At 42.6% G+C, this 21,514-nt stretch overlaps 1 protein-coding gene across 1 annotated transcript in view; it reads left to right on the forward strand.

Annotated features, from left to right (window-relative positions):
- Positions 1–21,514, forward strand: part of ttll7 (tubulin tyrosine ligase-like family, member 7) — a 110,909-nt gene that overhangs the window by 31,254 nt on the left and 58,141 nt on the right. The window contains exons 4-6 of the mRNA XM_039002058.1: positions 8,814–8,935; positions 19,428–19,495; positions 19,657–19,815. Of these exons, the coding sequence (XP_038857986.1) occupies positions 8,814–8,935; positions 19,428–19,495; positions 19,657–19,815 (349 nt within the window). The remainder of the gene's footprint in view (positions 1–8,813; positions 8,936–19,427; positions 19,496–19,656; positions 19,816–21,514) is intronic.

Raw genomic sequence — 21,514 nt, forward strand, 5'->3', positions numbered from 1 at the left:
GGTGACATGATGATCGATGCTTGACTGCTGTTTGACAAGTTAACATATTCTTATCCATAGTAATCATGTCGACTCTAGTCTACCCACACAGCCTACTACCTGCGCTATCTGCGAGCTGTTGGCTAGGGCGCACATGCCAAGGCACAGAGTAGGCACATTTGGTATTTTACGCAACAGTTTTTGTGACAAAACTATTTATCGGAAGAGTTGAAAATGTGATGGAAACACATTGAACTCTAGATTTTTATTCGGTTTGCATTACTGTCATCACACACTGATTTGTGTCCAAAACAAGTCAGTTTGGTAGAAACTAACCACTGTTTGGAACATTTATTGATGCAGATTTTAGAATATTTGCATGAAAATCTGCCGCCAATTGGATGGAAACTTAGCTACTGACACAGTTTTTGCTTGGTAGCCAAAATAATTGTAATCCATTTCTCAATATGTAAAAAGTTGAATTTAAGAAGTCGAATTAGGAACCAACCTGGAGATTAGATGTCATAGCCATGCATTTCTGGAATATTGTCAGGCCTAACTGTCACGGATCCCTCCGGGTACTGTTGCTCATTCCGTGCACCAGTTTCGGAGGTCTACGTCACCGGCCTCTAGGAACTGAACTGTGTCATTACACACACCTGGTCCCCATATTCTCCCCTGATTAGTAATTGTATAAGTGTGCCCTTTGTTCACCATCGTCTTGTCGATTTATTGTTCCCATGTCCGTTGGTCGTGTCAGTATCTAAGGGTTGTCTCAGCCTGTGCTTCGTGTTTTGTGCTTTGTGTGTTTCGGGTCTCACCCTGTGTCGTTCTACGAGGTTTACCCTCGCTCTTTTGTTTGGGTACATCCCAGTGTTTTGTATGCGTGTTTGTTTTGAGTGTATTAACTACCCAGATAATGTATTCCTGCACCTGTCTCCAAATCATTTACACCAGCGTGACAATAATATGCATTTGAGCAAAGACGCAAATGTATGTACATGCTAGGGATGTGAACGTTTAAACGAAATTGGGATCCTTAGCATTAAGAAGGGAAAAAAAACTGAAAAACTATGTATACTGAAAAAATATATAAACTCAACATGCAACAATTTAAAGATTTTACTGTTCATATAAGGAAATCAGTCAATAAATTAATTTGTCCCTAATCTATGGATTTCACATGACTGAGCAGGGGGCACAGCCATGGGTGGGCCTAGAAGGGCATAGGCCCACCCACTTGGGAGAAAGACCCACCCACTGGGGAGCCAAGCCCAGCCAATCAGAATGAGTTTTTCCCCACAAAACGGCTTTATTACAGACAGAAATACTCCTCAGTTTTATTAGCTATCGGGGTGGCTGGTGTCAGACGATCCCGCAGGTGAAGAAGCCAGATGTGGAGGTCCTGGGCTGGCGTGGTTACACGTGGTCTGCGGTTTCTCTAAAAGGACAATGGAGGTGGCTTATGGTAGAGAATTAAATTCTCTGGAAACAGCTCTGGTAGACATTCCTGCAGTCACCATGCCAATTGCATGCACCCTCAAAACTTGAGACAACTATGGCATTGTGTTGTGTGACAAAAATGCACATTTTAGAGTGGCCTTTTATTGTCCCCGGCACAAGGTGCACCTGTGTAATGATTATGCTGTTTAATCGGCTTCTTGATATGGTGTGGCAATTTGTGCATCAAATTTGTGCATAAAACCAATTTGTGCATAAAATTTGAGAGGAATAAGCTTTTTATGCGTGTGGAACATTTCTGTGATCTTTTATTTCAGCTCATGAAACATTTGACCAACACTACATGTTGCATTTATATTTATGTTCAGTGTGTATGTGTATATATAATATATATATATATATATATAATATATTTACACTTTTTTTCTCCACAAAATGTAAATCGCAGTGCAGTTATCACAAAACATATTATTCTCTGTGTTATAGCCTAACTAGACGAATTAGACGATAGGCCAAGGCTTTCGACTCTGTCAATCACCACATTCTTATTGGCAGAGTCGATAGCCTTGGTTTCTCAAATGATTGCCTCGCCTGGTTTACCAATTACTTCTCTGATAGAGTTCAGTGTGTCAAATCGGAGGGCCTGTCTGTCCGGACCTCTGGCAGTCTCTATGGGGGTGCCACAGGGTTCAATCCTCGGGCCGACACTCTTCTCTGTAAACATCAAAGATGTTGCTCTTGCTGCTGGTGATTCTCTGATCCACCTCTACGCAGACGACACCATTCTGTATACTTCTGGCCCCTCTTTGGACACTGTGTTAACTAACCTCCAGACGAGCTTCAATGCCATACAACTCTCCTTCCGTGGCCTCCAACTGCTCTTAAATACAAGTAAAACTAAATGCATGCTATTCAACCGATCACTGCCCGCACCTGCTTGCCCGTCCAGCATCACTACTCTGGATGGCTCTGACTTAGAATACGTGGACAACTACAAATACCTAGGTGTCTGGTTAGACTGTAAACTCTCCTTCCAGACTCACATTAGGCATCTCCAATCCAAAATTAAATCTAGAATTGGCTTCCTATTTCACAACAAAGCATCCTTCACTCATGCTACCAAACATACCCTCGTAAAACTGACCATCCTACCGATCCTCGACTTCAGTGATGTCATCTATACAATTGCCTCCAACACTCTACTCAACAAACTGGATGCAGTGCCATCCGTTTTGTCACCAAAGCCCCATACACTTCCCACCATTGCGACCTGTACGCTCTCGTTGGTTGGCCCTCGCTTCATACTCGTCGCCAAACCCACTGGCTACAGGTTATCTACAAGTCTCTGCTAGGTAAAGCCCCACCTTATCTCAGCTCACTGGTCACCATAGCAGCACCCACTTGTAGCACACGCTCCAGCAGGTATATCTCACTGGTCACCCCCAAAACCAATTCCTCCTTTGGTCGTCTTTCCTTCATGTTCTCTGCTGCCAATGACTGGAACGAACTGCAAAAATCTCTGAAGCTGGAGACTCATATCTCCCTCACTAGCTTTAAGCACCAGCTGTCAGAGCAGCTCACAGATCACTGCACCTGTACATAGCCCATCTGTAAACAGCCCATCTATCTACCTACCTCATCTCCATACTGTATTTATTTATTTATCTTGCTCCTTTGCACCCCAGTATCTCTACTTGCACATTAATATTCTACACATCTACCATTCCAGTGTTTTAATTGCTATATTGTAATTACTTCGCCACCATGGCCTATTTATTGCCTTAAATCCCTTATCTTACCTAATTTGCACTCACTATATATATACTTTTTGTTTTCTTTTTGTTCTACTGTATTATTGACTATGTTTTGTTTATTCCATGTGTAACTCTGTGTTGTTGTATGTGTCAAATTGCTATGCTTTATCTTGGCCAGGTCGCAGTTGCAAATGAGAACTTGTTATCAACTAGCCTACCTGGTTAAATAAAGGGGAAATAAAAAAATTAATATAAATCAAATCAAATGTATTTATATAGCCCTTCGTACATCAGCTGATATCTCAAAGTGCTGTACAGAAACCCAGCCTAAAACCCCAAACAGCAAGCAATGCAGGTGTAGAAGCACAGTGGCTAGGAAAAACTCCCTAGAAAGGCCAAAACCTAGGAAGAAACCTAGTGAGGGACCAGGCTATGAGGGGTGGCCAGTCCTCTTCTGGCTGTGCCGGGTGGAGATTATAACAGAACATGGCCAAGATGTTCAAATGTTCATAAATGACCAGCATGGTGAATTAATAATAGTCACAGTAGTTGTCGAGGGTGTAGCAAGTCAGCACCTCAGGAGTAAATGTCAGTTGGCTTTTCATAGCCGATCATTAAGAGTATCTCTACCGCTCCTGCTGTCTCTAGAGAGTTTCAGAGTTCCTCTGTGGAGGAAAGACCTGGGTAAAGTTGTTTAATTTAAATAAAACCAGAGAGGAAGAGGCAAACTTTAGGCTACTTTGGTGAATTTGCGAGGCATGCAAGACAGATTTCCAAGACATAGAGTGCATTCAGAAAGTATTTCAGACCCCTTGACCTTTTCCACCTTTTTGTTACGTAAACAGCCACATTCTGAAATGGATTACATTTAACATTTTCTTCAATCTGCACACAATACCCCATAATGACATAGCAAAAACAGGTTTTTAGCCATTTTTGCCTCTGAAACACATCCCCACAGCATGATGCTGCCACCACCATGCTTCACCGTAGGGATGGTGCCGGGTTTCCTCCAGACGTGACACTTGGCATTCAGACCAAAGAGTTCAATCTTGGTTTCAACAGACCAGAGAATCTTGTTTCTCATGGTCTGAGAGTCCTTTAGGTGCCTTTTTGCAACCTCCAAGCGGGCTGTCATGTGCCTTTTTACTGAGGAGTGGCTTCCGTCTGGCCACTCTACCATAAAGGCCTGCTTGGTGGAGTGCTGCAGAAATTGTTGTCCTTCTGGAAGGTTCTCCCATCTCCACAGAGGAACTCTGAAACTCTCCACCGAGTTCTTGGTCACCTCCCTGACTAAGGCCCTTCTCCCCCGATTTCTCAGTTTGGCTGGGCGGCCAGCTCCATGAAGAGACTTGGTGGTTCCTAACTTCTTCCATTTAAAAATGATGGAGGCCACTGTATTCTTGGGGACCTTCAATGCTGAAGACATTTTTTTGTACCCTTCCCTAGATCTGTGCCTTGACATAATCCTGTCTCGGAGCTATATGGACAATTACTTCGACCTCATGGCTTCGTTTTTGCTCTGACATGCACTGTCAACTGTGTGACCTTTATATAGAAAGGTTTTTGCCTTTCCAAATCATGTCCAATCAATTGAATTTACCACAGGTGGACTCCAATCAAGTTTTAGAAACATCTCAAGGATAGTCAATGGAAACAGGATGCAACTGAGCTCAATTACGTGTCTCATAGCAAAGGGTCTGAATACTTATGTAAATAAGGTATTTGCTTTGTCATTATGGGGTATTGTGTGTAGATTGATGGGGAATTTTAGAACAAGCCTATAACTTAACAAAATGTGTAAAAAGTAACGGGGTCTGAATACTTTCCAAATGCACTACATGCACGCCACATTTTGTTATTTTTGCCCTCGCACTGGCTCGCCTGGGGACGTATTCATTACGCCGATTCTGTTGCAAAACTTTTCTTAAAATAGAAGCTAACGGAAGAAAAACGAGGAGGGACATTTTTGAATTTGTCCAATGGAAACTCTTGTTTCGTTTTGCAACTGTTTGGACTCACCTGTCTTTGCTCTGTTACGTGTAGAATATCCTAGCCTATTCATCGATGATATAACCTGCTTTACTGAAGTTGTGAGACATTGCAAGCCATGAAATTGCAAGATACAGCATCCCATTGCCGATAGACAGGCCTAGTGCACGTTTCTGACTCTCTGCCTGGTGGCCGACCTGCCTATATGGTGCCCCTCCCCTCTCTCTGTCCCTCGCTAGCTCGCTATGAAAGATGCGACTGTTTGTGTTCTCGGAAGTACAAATCAGTCTCTTCCGTTCCAAAAATACTGAATCTTCCAAATCGATTCCTAGCGGATTCTAATCTTGACACTCAGAAATGGAAGACGAGCCCAGAAGTCGACATGCAAGGAGTTCAACTCTCCACCACTATGTCGTTGGCAGCAGCGCAACTGAATTGTGAATTCCTGTGAAATGTATGAATTTTTCTTATATATTTTTTTGGAACCCCCCCCCCCCCCCCCCCCCCCACAAATGCAGTTTAAATGTAAAAAAATGTGTCCATTTGTCTCAACCCTAGTACAATCATCTACATGTAGATACATTTGCATCTTTGCTAAAAATGCATGTAACGCAAAATACATTTTACAAAAAACTAATTGGAATTCCATCAACTGATCTGGGCCCAGTTTTTCCAAAACCTTTTCGATAGGATTTTGGCAATCTATGTGAAATATATTCAAATGGCGTTCCTGTGAAGTAGGGATACGCGACATATGCCTCGTTTCCTGAAACGAGTCACACACACATGGGAATATATAGGCCTTCTGCCTATGTGATAATAGGAAGCACATATTCAGATTACCTTCACAGTACAGAAACATGTCCTACCTTATTTTTCAAAACCTTCCACAATGACTTTCCCCATGTCAAGTCCATTTAACTCCTGAGAGTCAATTTCTTGCTCAAAGCCATGAGCAGGCCTGAGGCTGTAACGTTTAGCCTCCTTCTAAGGCTGTTCTCAAGACTCTGGCTGTAGTGTAAATGTTCTTCATTTTGAGTGTTAACTATAACCAGGGTGTCCTTTTTAGCCTTGTCTACAAGGCTTGCTGCCACCAAATGCGCCTTGGTTCGGGCATGTTCACAAACCTTTTTTCTGAGGGCTCTTTGTTTGTGTTTTTTGAATTTCTGAGGCATATGATGTTAATGTACTCACTCGTTTGCTAGTTTAATCCCTACAGCCGTTTCTAGACCCAGGCTCCCTACCTTTTTGCATGCCCAACTTTGAATTCTGCATGACACGCCAGGGGTTATACGTTTGCTTGTTCTTGAACTTCAAATTGCACTTGCTCCGAGCACTTCGTCGGTGGATGCACTGCCCCCCTCCCCCCAGCTCCCCGTCTCCCTCTCCCGCTGAGTCTGGCTCGCTAGTAGCTCTACTAGCTAGTGGAGGTGCCGGTGGTGATGCTGAACTGGCGGGATTAGCAGCGCTGCTAGCTAAGGCATCGCCATCAGGAACAGTTTGCCTCTCACTCCTCTCCTCCGACACTAACAGTTCTCTGGCTCGTTCTGGGTTCAATTCACCATCTTTCTTTGGATTTTTGGACTTAAAAAATGGATAAGAAAAGGCAATTGAGTTTGATTACATTTTTCATTTGGCTTTCCCACGATTCAAATTCAGTAGGGAGACGACTAGGCTACGTCGTCTCTCACAAGCCACTTACTTTTACTTCTGAATACGAGGGTCATCTCTCGTTTCATGATGGGCAAAATAATAACGGGAGCTGGCAAAATAATCATAAAAAGGGGATGTCCGCTTCCTGTTTTGCTGCTCCCAAACTTGAGGGGAGACTATGCTTGGTTTTTAATCAAATGAAACAAAAACAAGCAATCTGTTTTGTAAAACAACAACAACATTTCTAAATAGGATGGGGTCAGAATCATGATATCATAAATCGCATCCCTCGTTCTATGGCACTGTGTGCAAACCTAGGCCTAAATGTCTTTGCCCGTAACATTCACACGTCTATACAAAATACTAGGCTCCTGTGAATTGTATCGGATGGAATTGTATCGGATGGATAGCCTACTTAAAACTAGCGAAATGAAGTATGCAGTTGTGAATCATGAAAAAAGCATGAGGGCAAAAACCGATGAATAAAACCCCTTTATTCATAGGCTACTTAGCTAATGCATGCCCAGAATAAAAAGATGCGAAGATGCTGAACCGGCCTTGATTAAGGAGAGGGTAGGCTATGCTTGGTTTTTAATCAAATTAAACGAAATGGGGGAAAACCAATTGCTTTTTATGTTTCTAAATACCAGATTCACCGGCACAAAATGCACATCTCTTGTTCGATGGGCACTTTGCGTCGCGACTGGATAGGCTGCACTTCCGTTCTCAAAATCCACCCGTTAAGACTATTAATCCATACTGTTAAGACCTGCTTTTGGTGGGTCTTGAAACTTCCCTTCAGCACCGCATGACATTTTCACTTTTGCGCTTGTCTTTAAGAACACACCTTTAAATATTGCCTCCCCTCCCACCTCAGCGTAAATTGCTGAACCTGGCATAAGCGGTGGAAAATGCCAGCGCTCCAGTTTTTACATGATGAAATTGCAAACTAACTTGCATCTGACACTTGCACCTCTTCACCACCAGCCAAAAATAGAGCCTGAGATGCATTACTGAAGTAAAATAAAAAATATATGAATAGAGATAACCTACTTATTATTAGTGAGATGAATGTCTACCCACTGGGCACAGACTGGTTGAATCAACATTGTTTTATGTCATTTGTCAACGTATTGTGACGCGGAATCTAGGTAGAAAATTACATTGGATTAGAAAAAAGTCATCAACGTGCATTTAATGTTTTGATTTAGTCCACTTTTTAAAAAAATGTTTTGTTTGAGATGGAGACGTGAACAAACATTTTGATGATTAATTTGTAGACAAACTGGAATTAAAGCCAGACTAAGTCAGTTGCACACATGGAACTATCCAAGCAGTAAATACATCTCCTTTAAATGTTGATATTTGGTTGCGTTGTCAACCAAACACAATTCCATGTTACTTTTGTAATACATTAAATAGCCAAAAATTAAGGCTATTTTACAAACTAATGTAGCATTCAACTTTAAAATGAGTAACATCCATGGCCACATTTAGAGGTTACTGTAACTATACATTTCTTCTTATGTGTAGCGTGCATGTTCAAGATAGCATGGATAGCTCGTCGCAGGTCTGTGGAGGTCTTCACAATTGCCGTAATAATCTGTGCTGAATCTCGAACGGCATTGATCACATGCACCATGTACTTTTAATGTGATCTCAACTGTAATCCAGGTAATTTGTCTCTAAAGTGATAACACAATATGTTGTACAAATAAAAAAAAATATCTGACACTGTATTCCCATTTGGACTTTGCTGTGCTTTTAAATGGTTGAAAGCATATTGATAACATATTGGAAATTCAACACATTTTTGGCTGTCTTTTTGAGCGGGTGAAAATTGGTTTTAAATCTCTTTGAATCAACGTCTCAACCAAATATTTCCCAATTATCCACGTTGAAATTATGTGGCGTGACCAGTGGTTAATGACTTGACTAACTTAGTGACTATTCAATTCTGATTTGTTTCTCCAGTTCGGATAGCGATCAATGAAATGGCCTTCCTGAAAACCCGAGATGAGGACGAGACAGCCAACCTCATCTGGAGCGACTCGGCTGTGCAGCACGAGAAAATCGCTGATCTCAGGAACTACCAGGTATGTAAGGGAACAGTTTGACACATCTTTGCCTCGGTATGCCTGTGACCTTCCGCATGGGGTGGGGTAGAGTTTCTTTCTTTAAAGTAAAGATGTTTGTTTTTCGAAGTAAGTTCTTAAGGGCGAAGGGTGCAGTATAATTCGTATTGAGGAATGAATTAGAAAATAATGCGGTAAATCTTTGCCTCAAACGCAACAGAGGTAAACACTTTTCAGAGAACATCGGAGGGTTTCCATGTCTGTGGTTTTCCCGTCAAATTGGGCTACTTTGATAACGATGCCGCTGGTGAAAATGTATTAGTTGCGGGTTTTTGGGCTACTTCTAAATTGGTCAGTTCTATATGGGATCCTTGGGACGTCCCTACCTTAACCCTTACCTAAACCTAACCTTAAACATTTTACATTTTGACTTCAATGGGGTGGGGACGCAAATCCAGTTGAAAGCTATGATCCCTTATTGATGTCACTTGTTAAATCCATTTCAATCAGTGTAGATGAAAGGGAGGAGACAGGTTAAAGAAGGACTTTTTAAGCCTTGAGACAACTGAGATATGGATTGTGTATGTCTGCCATTCAGAGGGTGAAAGGGCAAGGCAAAATATTTAAGTGCCTTTGAATGGGGTATGGTAGTAGGTGCCAGACGCACTGGTTTGTGTCAACAACTACAGCGCTGCTGGGTTTTTCCACACAACAGTTTCCTGTATGTATCAAGAATGGTCCACCACCCAAAGGACATCCAGCCAACTTGACACTACTGTGGGAAGCATTGGAGTCAACATGGGCCAGCATCCCTGTGGAATGCTTTCGATACCTTGTAGAGTGAGTCCATGCCCTGACGAATTGAGGCTGTTCTGAGGAAAAAGGGACAGGGGGAGGTAGGGCTGGGCAATATGGCCTAAAAGTAATATCTACATTTTTTCAGAGGTTTGGACAATTCACGATATATATCTCGATTTTTCTTGTTTTTCTCTAAACAAATTAAAAAAGGCCAAGACATAATTCTTAATTGAATTTTCTTTATTAAAGGCCTATTTGTGCAAAACAAATGAACAACACTGCTTGCCAGGCTGTCATCATTGTATGCAAATCAAATAAAAAATTAAGAATTAAGAATTTGCACAATAATAAATCATATAATAAATATTCTGTCAAACAAAATATCTTCCTTTACTTTGTTCTTCACAAGTTTCTGGCGAGGAACACAAGCCTGTCTAATGACATGTCACAATGTGCCCACCTGTGCTAAAGACCCTCTCTGAAGGGGCACTTATAGCAGGAATGCACAGGAAGTTGGCCTCATGGAGCTTCCACCACTCAAGTGGGTCTTTGTCTGTGTCAGGGGACATCATCAAGTAACTTGACAACTCAGTTTTGATGTCCTCTTCTGACTGTGTGCCAGACAGCAGTGTCTTCTTGAAGAAGCTTGCAAGTGTTTTCTTGCCCTTCTTAGACACAGGTTCACTTTCTTCTTCTTGGTGCACAGTTGTGACCAGGGTGACGTGGGCTTTCCTCAGCTAGCAGAGACTTCAGCTCCAAAACAGCTCTTTGTTTGATGCTCTCAATCTTGTCATCTGCTATATATGTTGTCCTGAAACAGGGATCCACCAGCGGGGCCATATCAAGGAGTTCAACTGTAACAGGATCTTCGTACTTGTCATTGAGATACTGTAGTGTGGCACTCTTGATTTTCTTTGTGAGCGTGCCCTCACCTTCGTCTGGCTACAGGAGGCTGCTGTTGAACAGGTTTAGCACAGGCTTGAGGTATGAGACGCTGACGTAGTTCTCCCCAGACAGCGTGTCAGTGAATTCCTGTAGTGGGCCTATGGCTTTGTTCACTGACTCCAACACATCAATATCCTGATAGTTGGGCACCAGGTGCCTGCTTTTTTTCTCTGAGCCCAGGACTCGGGCTATGTCCTTTTCTTGTTCCAGGATTCGTTCTATCATCTTCTGTCTTGACCCCCACCTGGTTGGGGGACTGTGAGATGAGCTGGTGGGTGGGTAGACTGAGCTCAGCCTGTGCTACAGACAAGTCTCTCTTCTTCCAGCTGAAGGAAAAGGTGCTGACCACCTTCTTGCACAACCCAATGGCACGGTCAACTCGTGGGTCTTTCCCACCATTCTCTGAAAAGAATGAAGAAAGAAAGGATTCTAAGAATGGCAGCATGTTCAATAATGTGACAAGGACAGCATTCAGTTGACCTGTCTAACCAACACCACCCCCCCTCCCACCCACGTCTATTCTATTGTTTAGGAATGTTTGACCACTAGCTGTTTGAATATGTAATTTATATAATAATTTTGATTGAAAATGTATTAATTTAGTTAATTTGTTGTTATAATTAAAACAGCCTGTGGTTATTTGCTGTTGGATTGCCAGAATGACACAACTACTAACACATTAGCCTACAGCTGGCCTGAACATAACTTTTTTGTTGCACTTTAAATATCCTGTGTCCAAAGCAGGCGGATCCAAGCGCAACGCGTTGCGTTGTTCAAGCGCGTCAGCAATTTCCAGTCTTCATTTATGTAATGGACTGTAAAACTTAGGTATGGCTCTGACGTTCTGCTCGACCGTAGATCGACTGTGGTGGAAAAATAGGAAACACTAGCCTGCTTCTCTGCGACTCTTTTGCGGGTAGCAGTGTATAATCGCGGCAGGGCTTCTTCTGTGAAATACTTGCGGCTTGGCAGCTGATATTTGTGGTCAACTGTACCTACTAGCTTCTTAAAGCCTGGCTTTTCTACTGTAAAGATTGGAACCATATCTTTCGCTATGTAATAGGTCACTGCATCCGTTATCTCCTTCCACCTCAAACTTTTCTTGTCATAAGGGATTACGTTTGGAAAGGATGCGACTATGGTAGTTTGTCTTTTAGCAGACGTTTTGGGAATCGGGCGACTGGAATCGGCATTGCGTAATCTCACGCATTCCTCCCATTCCACCGCGTGTTTCAGTTGCAGGTGATGGAAGAGGTTGGTTGTGCTGCTGCTTTTCGTAGCAATTGTCTTTCGACACGTTTCACACAGGACATTCGTTTGCTGAACATCAGACCTCTTAAACCCGAACCACTTCCATATTACTGAAAAAACATTGCTGCCCTTTTTGGGGATGATAGAGAGCAGTAGAGATACTCTGAATTGATCGGCTATGAAAAGCCAACTGACATTTACTCCTGAGGTGCTGACCTGTTGCACCCTCGACAACCACTGTGATTATTATTATTTGACCCTGCTGGTCATCTATGAACATCTTGGCCACGTTCTGTTATAATCTCCACCCGGCATAGCCTGGTTCCTCTCTAGGTTTCTTCCTAGGTTCTGGCCTTTCTAGGGAGTTTTTCCTAGCCACTGTGCTTCTACACCTGCATTGCTTGCTGTTTGGGGTTTTAGGCTGGGTTTCTGTACAGCACTTTGAGATATCAGCTGATGTAAGAAGGGCTTTATAAATACATTTGATTTGATGATTTCCTCACGAGAGGCTGAGCCGGCTTCCTCACTTTCCATTTTGGTGGAACTCTTACTGCCGCTACACTTCTGCGGCGTGGTTACAATTTGTGAAAGGCTGTCTAGGGTTGTGATTGGTGGATAACCTCCGTGAACGTGTTGTCACTCAATTGGGACATGATTCGACATTGGGCTGACAGAAGAGACAGTGAGATGCTGCATTTGTAAAACATTGCAACATTATAACAGAACCTCGATTCTTGCGATACAGGCATTTTCCATATCGCGCTAAAACATAGTCGAATATATCGGGGGGAAAACTTGATATATCGCCCAGTCCTAGGGGGAGGGTTCAACTCGGTGTAGGTGTTCCTAATGTTTGGTATACTCAGTGTAGATTGGTAACTTTATTTCTAATTTGGCACACAGAAACTAGAGGCCATGAGTAACTTGGTCAAAAACAGTGGCGCTGATTGGCCTATAGGCGGTGCTGTTATAAGCGGTCTCACAAACTCTCATCCGCCACCCCGTTTGACCTAGAGACTTGAAACTGTATATGTAGGTGTCTTTCCTCATGCTGATCAAATTTGCCTCAAGGACCCATCAGGATAGATTTTCCTCCATCTTGGACATTTTTGAAAACCTTTTGAAAAACATATTTCTTATGAATCATAGGTCCAAATAACACCAGATTTGATATCTAACCCCATGGTACGTCTCTTATATTAGTTTGGGGAAATCTAAGGGATAGAGTTAGCACTAGCAGTTAGCTACGTACTTCTCCAGTCCTACCAACCAAATGGAAAAATGCAGAGAACAAGTTGAAGTAATTTTAGATTGTCATTATGGAGACACCTATTGGATAAATGTGGGCACTCCTCTCTTGCGGGCAAACAAAAAAAAAGTGGTTGAGTGAGTCACCTAACCTGGAGTACAATCATTGAGATGAGATTGGAGATGTTGGTTAACGTTATACAAAACACTCACAAAATGTGAGTTTTGATATTCACAAGAAGCGTTGCCTGATGTGAACTGTGCCTCGAGCAAAATAGATATCAGAAGACCTAAGATTAAGAATTGTTGACTTACATAAAGCTGGAAAGGGTTACAAAAGTATCTCTGAAAGCCTTGATGTTCATCAATTATCTCTAAATTGAGAAAGTTCAGCACTGTTGCTACTTTCCCTAGGAGTGGCTGTCCAGCAAAAATGACTGCAAGAGCACAGCACAGAATGCTCAATGAAGTTAAGAAGATTCCTAGAGTGCCAGCTAAAGACTTACAGAAATCTCTGGAACATGCTAACATCTCTGTTGACGAGTCTACGATACGTAAAACACTAATCAAGAATGGTGTTTATGGGAGGACACCACTGAAGAAGCCACTGCTTTCTCAAAAAAATATTGCTGCACGTCTGAAGTTCGCTGTGGAACATCCAGCACCTGTGGACAGATTAAACTAAAGTTGAGTTGTTTGGAAGGAACACACAACACTATGTGTGGAGAAAAAAGTCACAGCACACCAACATGAAAACCTCATCCAAACTGTAAAGTATGGTGGAGGGAGCATCATGGTTTGGGTCTGCTTTGCTGCCTCAGGGCCTGGACATCTTGCTATCATCGACGGAAAAATGAATGCCCAGGTTTATCTATACTTTTTGCAGGAGAATGTTAAGCTATCTGTCTGCCAATTGAAGGTCAACAGAAGTTGGGTGATGCAACAGGACAACGACCCAAAACACAGAAGTAAATCAACAGCAGAATGGCTTCAACAGAAGAAAATACGCCTTCTGGAGTGGCCCAGTCAGAGTCCTGACCTCAACCCGATTGAGATGCAGTAGCATGATCTCAAGAGAGCGGTTCACACCAGACATCACAAGAATATTGCTGAACTGAAACAGTTTTGTAAAGAGGAATGGTCCAAAATTCTTCCTGACCGTTGTGCAGGTCTGATCCGCAACAACAGAACACGTTTGGTTGAGGTTATTGCTGCCAAAAGAGGGTCAACCAGTTACTAAATCCAAGGGTTCACATATTTTTCTTTTACCCTTCACTGTGAATGTTTACATGATGTGTTCAATAAAGACATGATCTGACCTTCATCTAAGTCACAACAATAGACACACACAGTGTGCTTAAACTAATAACACACAAACAACTACAAGTTAAGCACACTGTGTGTGTCTATTGTTGTGACTTAGATGAAGGTCAGATCAAATTTGATGACCATTTTATGCGGAAATCCAGGTAATTCCAAAGGGTTCACATACATTTTCTTGCCACTGTACAACATATCTTGTAAAACAAGTGTAGTTTCAATCCTTTAAGACCATCATTGGCTTACCTATGAATAAGTGACCAACCTCACTTGGTCAAGCCCAGGGACCAGCCAGAGTTGCCCCCTGTTGCTTGCGTAGCTTTACGACCCTTCAGTGCTGTCGTGTCACACCAGGTGAGAACGGCCACGGTCAGACAAGGTGAGCGCCTCAGCAGCAGCCAGTGTACCACGAAGGGGAGCAGGAGGAAGCTTTGATTTGACTTTAACTCGTTTTAACTAGTTTCCTTGGTTCAACCCCCACGGCCCAGTGCTGCTTACACGCACTGCTCTGCTTCGGCATCCGAGAAGAGGAGATGGAGGGGAGGTTTGGAGACGAGGCATGTCAGAGTCCCTGCTGTGACCCGGGCTTCTCCAGTACAACAGCCAGATCACATGAAGAGTTCGCCGGCCTGTCATAGTGCCAGTCACTTTATAATGACAGACCCTCTCGCTCTCTCCGAATCAAAATTGCATTTGTCATATGCTTTGTAAACAGCAGGTGCAGACTAACAGTGAAAGCTTACTCACTGGCCCTTCCCAACTATGCGGAGTAATAATAGAGAAATGATAAAAAGAGGAATAAATACACAATGATTAACGATAACTTTGCTATATTTACGGGGTACCAGTGCCGAGTCGTTGTGCAGGGGTACGAGGTAATTGAGGTAGATATGTACATATAGCTATCAGTATCAATAAACTGTATCAGAGTCAAAAGAGTTCAAAGGAGATAGTCTGGGTATCAATTGGTTAACTATCTAACTATTTAGCAGTCTTATGGCTTGGGGGTAGAAGCTGTTCAGGTTCCCGTTGGTTCCAGACTTGGTGCATCGGTACCGCTTGCCGTGTGGCAGCAGAGAGAACAGTCTATGACTTGTTAGGGCCTTCCTCTGACACCTCCTGGATGGCAGGGAGCTCGGCCCCAGTGAATTACTGGGCCGTAGGCACTACGCTCTGTAGCACCTCGGTCGGATGCCGACCGACGCTCTGTAGCACCTGCAGTCGGATGCCATGCAGTTGCCATACCAAGCTGTGATGCAGTCAGTTAAGATGCTCTCAATAGTCACCATGCTCTCAATGGTGCAACTGTAGAACTTTTTGAGGATCTGACGGCCCACGTCAAATCTTTTCAGTCTCCTAAGGGGGAAGAGGCGTTGTCGTGCCCTCTTCATGACAGTTGGTGTGTGTGGACCATGATCATTCCTTAGTAATGTGGACACAGAGGAACTTGAAGCTCTCAAACTGCACCACTACAGCCCCGCCGCTGTGAATGGGGGCGTGCTTGGCTCTCCATTATCTGTAGTCCACGATCAGCTCCTTTGTCTTGCTGACGTCCGTCAATTCATTTCAATGGGCTTTATTGGCATGGGAAACATATTTACCTTGCCAAAACAAGTGAAATAGACAATAAACAAAAAGGGAACTAAACAAGGGGAATAAACAATTAGAAATTAACAGTAAACATTTCAAATGTTATATTATTGTCTATGTACAGCATTGTAACAATGTGCAAATAGTACAGCATTGTAACAATGTGCAAATAGTTAAAGTATGAAAGGGAAAATAAATAAAGAGATAAATATAGGTTGTATTTACATCAGTGTTTGTGCTCCACTGGTTGCCCTATTCTTGTGGCAACAGGTCACAAATATTGCTGCTGTGGTGGCACACTGTGGTATTTCATCTAATAGATATGGGAGTTTATCAAGATTGGATTTTTTTTTTTTTTTAATTCTTTGTGGGTCTATGTAATCTGAGGGAAATATGTGTCTCTAATATGGTCATACATTTGGCAGGAGGTTAGAAAGTGCAGCTGGGTTTCCACCTCATTTTGTGGGCAGTGTGCACATGACCTGTCTTCTTTTGAGAGCCAGGTCTGTCTGTCAGTCTGTCTCGATAGCACGGCCGTACAAACTGAGTCTGTACAAACAGCACCAGTCAAAAGTTTTGACACAACTACTCAATCAAGGGTTTTTCTTCATTTTTACTATTTTCTACATTGGGGAATAATAGTGAAGACATCAAAACAATGAAATAACACATATGGAATAATTTAGTAACCAAAAAAGTGTTAAACAAATCAAAATATATTTTATTTTTTAGATTCTTCAAAGTAGCCACCCTTTGCCTTGATGACAGCTTTGCACACTCTTGGCATTCTCTCAACCAGCTTCACCTGGAATGTTTTTCCATCAGTCTTGAAGGAGTTCCCACATATGGTGAGCACTTGTTGGCTGCTTTTCCTTCACTCTGCGGTCCAACTCATCCCAAACCATCTCAGTTGGGTTGAGGTTGGGTGATTGTGGAGGCCAGGTCATCTGATGCAGCACTCCATCACTCTCCTTCTTGGTCAAATAGCCCTTACACAGCCTGGAGGTGTGTTGGGTCATTGTTCTGTTGAAAACAAATGATAGTCCCACTAAGCGCAAATCAGATGGGATGGCGTTTCGCGGCAGAATGCAGTGGTAGCCATGCTGGTTAAGTGTACCTTGACTTCTAAATAAATCACAGACAATGTCACCAACAAAGCACCATCACACCTCCATGCTTCACGGTGGGAACCACACATGCGGAGATCATCCGTTCACCCACTCTGCGTCTCACAAAGAACCAAAAATCTCAAATTTGGACAAAAGGACAGATTTCCACCGGTCTAATATCCATTGCTCGTGTTTCTTGGCCCAGGCAAGTCTCTTCTTCTTATTGGTGTCCTTTAGTAGTGGTTTCTTTGCAGCAATTCGACCATGAAGGCCTGATTCACGCAGTCTCCTGAACAGTTGATATTGAGATGTGTCTGTTACTTGAACTCTGTGAAGCGTTTATTTGGGGTGCAATCTGAGGTGCAGTTAACTCTAATGAACTGATCCTCTGCAGCAGAGGTAACTCTGGGTCTTCCTTTCCTGTGGCGGTCCTCACGAGAGCCAGTTTCATCATAGCGCTTGATGGTTGATGTCTTAAAGTAATGATGGACTGTCATTTTTCTTTGCTTATTTGAGCTGTTCTTGACATAATATGGTCTTTTACCAAATAGGGCTATGTTCTGTATACTCTCTTGGGGCTCTGTGGGGTATGTTTGTTCTAGTACCAGCTGTCTGAAGGGACTCTTCTTTAGGCTCATCTCTCTGTAGGTGAGGGCTTTGTTATGGAAGGTTTGAGAATTCCTTTTAGGTGCTTAATTTTGCTCTGCATGCATTATTTGTTGTTTTACATGGTACACTGAGGATGTTTTTGCAGATATCTGCATGCAGAGTCTCAATTTGGTGTATGTCCCATTTTGTGAATTCTTGGTTGGTGAGTGGACCTCAGACCTCACATCCATAGAGGGAAATGGTTTCTATAACTGTTTAAGTATTTTTATCCAGATCCTAATTGGGATGCAAAATGTTATGTTCCTTCTGTAGAAGGCCCTTCTTGCTTTGCCTCTCATATCGTTCACAGCTTTGTGGAAGTTACCTGAAGTGCTAATGTTTAGGCCGAGGTACAGTAGGTATAGTTTTTTTGTGTACTTTAGGGCAACTGTCTTAGGTGGCATTTGTATTTGTGGTCCTGGCAACTGGACCTTTTTTGAAACACCATTATTTTTGTCTTCCTGAGATTAACTGTCAGGGCCTAAGTCTGACAGAATCTGTGCAGAAGATCTAGGCACTGCTCTAGGTCCTTCGTTGGAGACAGAAGCTCTCTCTCGAAAATAACTGAGACGTCAACAGTAATGCTCAGTCAAAACAATAACAAAGGTTTTTCAGAGGTCTTTGTGTTCCTTTGAAAATGGCCCCAACTGCATTTGAGCTCTCCCTGCTGTGTGAACTTCACCTCCTCAGCTAGCGCCATGTGCTAGCCATCCATCTTCGGAATCAGCTATTTGATTACCCCGGACAGTAATGATCGATTAAAGCACTGCAGAGTCAAAGGGAATTAGGCTTAGCTAAGTGAAGATACAGGAAGTGTAGGTTGGAACAAAACTGGTTGAACATTACTTCTGTAGGGTATATGCTCAACATGTCTCTCTGTGGCAATTGGAAGTATCACTACATACTTTGCATAGCTAGAATGATTCGACTTTCAGATGCAATAGTCTCATAAGCTTACAACAGAAAAAAGGAGAATAAAAGGAATCCCTGAACAAACGGTTTTGATTTTCACTCATGATGCCTCTCACATGCACAGCTTTCATCCTAATTGTGAGATTTCTCCCAAATCTCAGAGCACCTAATTACATCTGTCTCGTATGTATAATCACGGATTCCATTCACACACGTGTTCGTGTTTATTTTCTTCATTCCTTCTTTCTCTCGATCTGTGATTTACTTGGGAAGTTTGCTGTCAAGCTGCAGTTCATACGAGCCTAATTAACGCCCCTGTTCAACCTCATTTGGTCAAAGAATACAGAAAGCCCAGGCTTTTTTCTCTCTTCCGCATTCAAAGCAATTCATTCATCTGTCACTGCCTACAATTGCCGGAGCTCCGATGCACAACCAATTACCTTGCCCCTTGGAGTAAAGATTGATCGTCTTTTTTCGTTTTAAATTAAAAAACGACGGGGAAAACCAAATAGAGATTAAGAAAAGTCTAACGGTCACCTTTTGTTTTGAGTCCGTAATTGGGCATAAATGTCAGAACATTGTAATCTCACGTCAGGGTTTTCTCTTTAATGTTTCAATTTTGGGGGGCGAAGTTGGAGGTAAACGGCGCAATGGCCTCAAAAACATTTATGTCTGCATGTCTTTTTCTGTAGAGAATTAACCATTTCCCTGGGATGGGGGAGATTTGCCGGAAAGACTGTTTGGCAAGGAATATGTCCAAGTAAGTGCTTTCCTGTTCTTTTACACCACTAAGTTGGTTACTAGTTAGTAATTGGCTAAGCATTATACAAAGCTTTGGGGTTTGTTATATAAACAATTTTACAGTGAAGATATTTATTCCTCTTATTGTCCCCACTCCCTTTCTCTTCTCCCCGCACACAGAATGATCAAGAGCCAGCCTCAGGAGTACGGTTTTATTCCCAAAACGTGGATCTTCCCCGCCGAGTACACCCAGTTTCAGAACTACGTGAAGGAGCTGCGGCGGAAACGCAAGCAGAAGACGTTTATCGTCAAGCCTGCCAACGGAGCCATGGGTCACGGGTAGGTCAAGGGTGGAGGGTGAGGATGGATTGTCGGGCCGTTACAAGTGACTGACTGAGAGAAAGATAATAGGGGGGGGGGGTGGCCCTGACATAAGCTTGGAAATAATAACGTGCCAGGGCCTCAATTATGTAATTCAGTCGAAAGAATAAAGCGATTCTCATAGCAGGCCTCGTTTTCAACTTTCCGTACATAAATCAGCGCCCTGGCAAGTCCATTCCCTGAAGGTCCCTGCATGTGATTGTCGAATCACCACAGATCACCACGGAGACCGGGTCTGACTAGAAATAGACCCTGCTGCCCTAGGCTGCTTCTATCTCTCCTTCAGAAGGCAATCAATGGCAGCCGTTTTAGGCCAAATGCAGGGTCGTTATCATTGGGCACCAAACGCAAGAAGACGGCCTGGAACAAGGTGGGACTGTACCTGGACTTTTCCAATAACAAACGTACCTATTCGTTGTCTGTTGCAAAACAGTTTTTAAACGTTTTCCGTTGCTGCACAAATTATCACGGCCCAGGTCGATCACAAGTCCAAAGGGTCTTTCAAGTACTGTATGTTGTGTAAAAAGTATTAGCCTAGTGTTATGGCCCACCATTGCAATGATGTAAGACGAGAGTTGGCTACAGCTCAGACAGTATGCACACGAGGCTACCCTTTTTTCTTTTTAAATCTCTGATTCCTTTGGTACGCATTATTTCCAATACTATGTAGACAATGTATAGGCTGTTTTTCAGGGTCTGTAGTATTGTAAATGCTTGAAAAGAAGCCTTTTCAGCATTCTAAGGGAGCTTAGGCTGTATTTTGACTTTGCACCAATAGATGGAGGTATTGAAGTGCGTATAACACTTGTGTGTGTATTGGCCCACACTCATTTCTGTTTGTCCTTGTGGGATATGAGCAATACTTATGGCCCCATGCTACAGTCAGTAAGCCCTTATTTATTAAAAAATAAAAGCCGGCAATGCCTGAATTATTGCAATACATTAAAAAAGTGAAAGATGATGAGATTAGCTCGGCCATTTGGAGGGGGATGCGAGAGATTTAGATTTGAGAAACGCACAGCGTGACGCAGGAAATTAAGTTATATCTTCCCCAGTAATTTATTTTCAGTCTGAGAACTAAATGAAGTTATTGTTTGTGTCTGAACCGAAGCTTGTTAAAAAGTGTTGGGCTTAAACACAAGATCCCCACTGGTGCCAAATTAAACCCAGGTTTTGATTACTTGACATGTGTGCTCATCAATCATGTCCTCTAATCTATAACCGCTCCGGCTACAAATACTTTTTAACCTTGTCCACATCATCTATCTTTCTATCAAAGTTATACCACTGACTTCTCAGATCTTCATCATACTTTAGACCTACACTGAAGAAAAATATAAAGGCAAAATGTAAAGTGTTGGTCCCATGTTTCATGAACTGAAATAAAAGATCCCAGAAATCTTCCATATACACAAAAAGCTTATTTCTCTCAAATTTTGTGGACAAATCTGTTTACATCCCTGTTAGTGAGCATTTCTGCTTGGTCAAGATAATCCATCCACCTGACAGGTGTGGCATATCAAGAAGCTGATTAAACAGCATGATCATTACACAGGTGCACCTTGGGAAAATAAAAGGCTAAAGTGTGCAGTTTTGCCACACAACCAAATGTCACAGATGTCGCAAGTGTTTAGGGAGCGTACAGTTGGCATGCTGA

This window comes from Salvelinus namaycush, chromosome 10 (genome assembly GCF_016432855.1).
Source record: "Salvelinus namaycush isolate Seneca chromosome 10, SaNama_1.0, whole genome shotgun sequence".
Classification (NCBI taxonomy): Eukaryota; Metazoa; Chordata; class Actinopteri; order Salmoniformes; family Salmonidae; genus Salvelinus; species Salvelinus namaycush.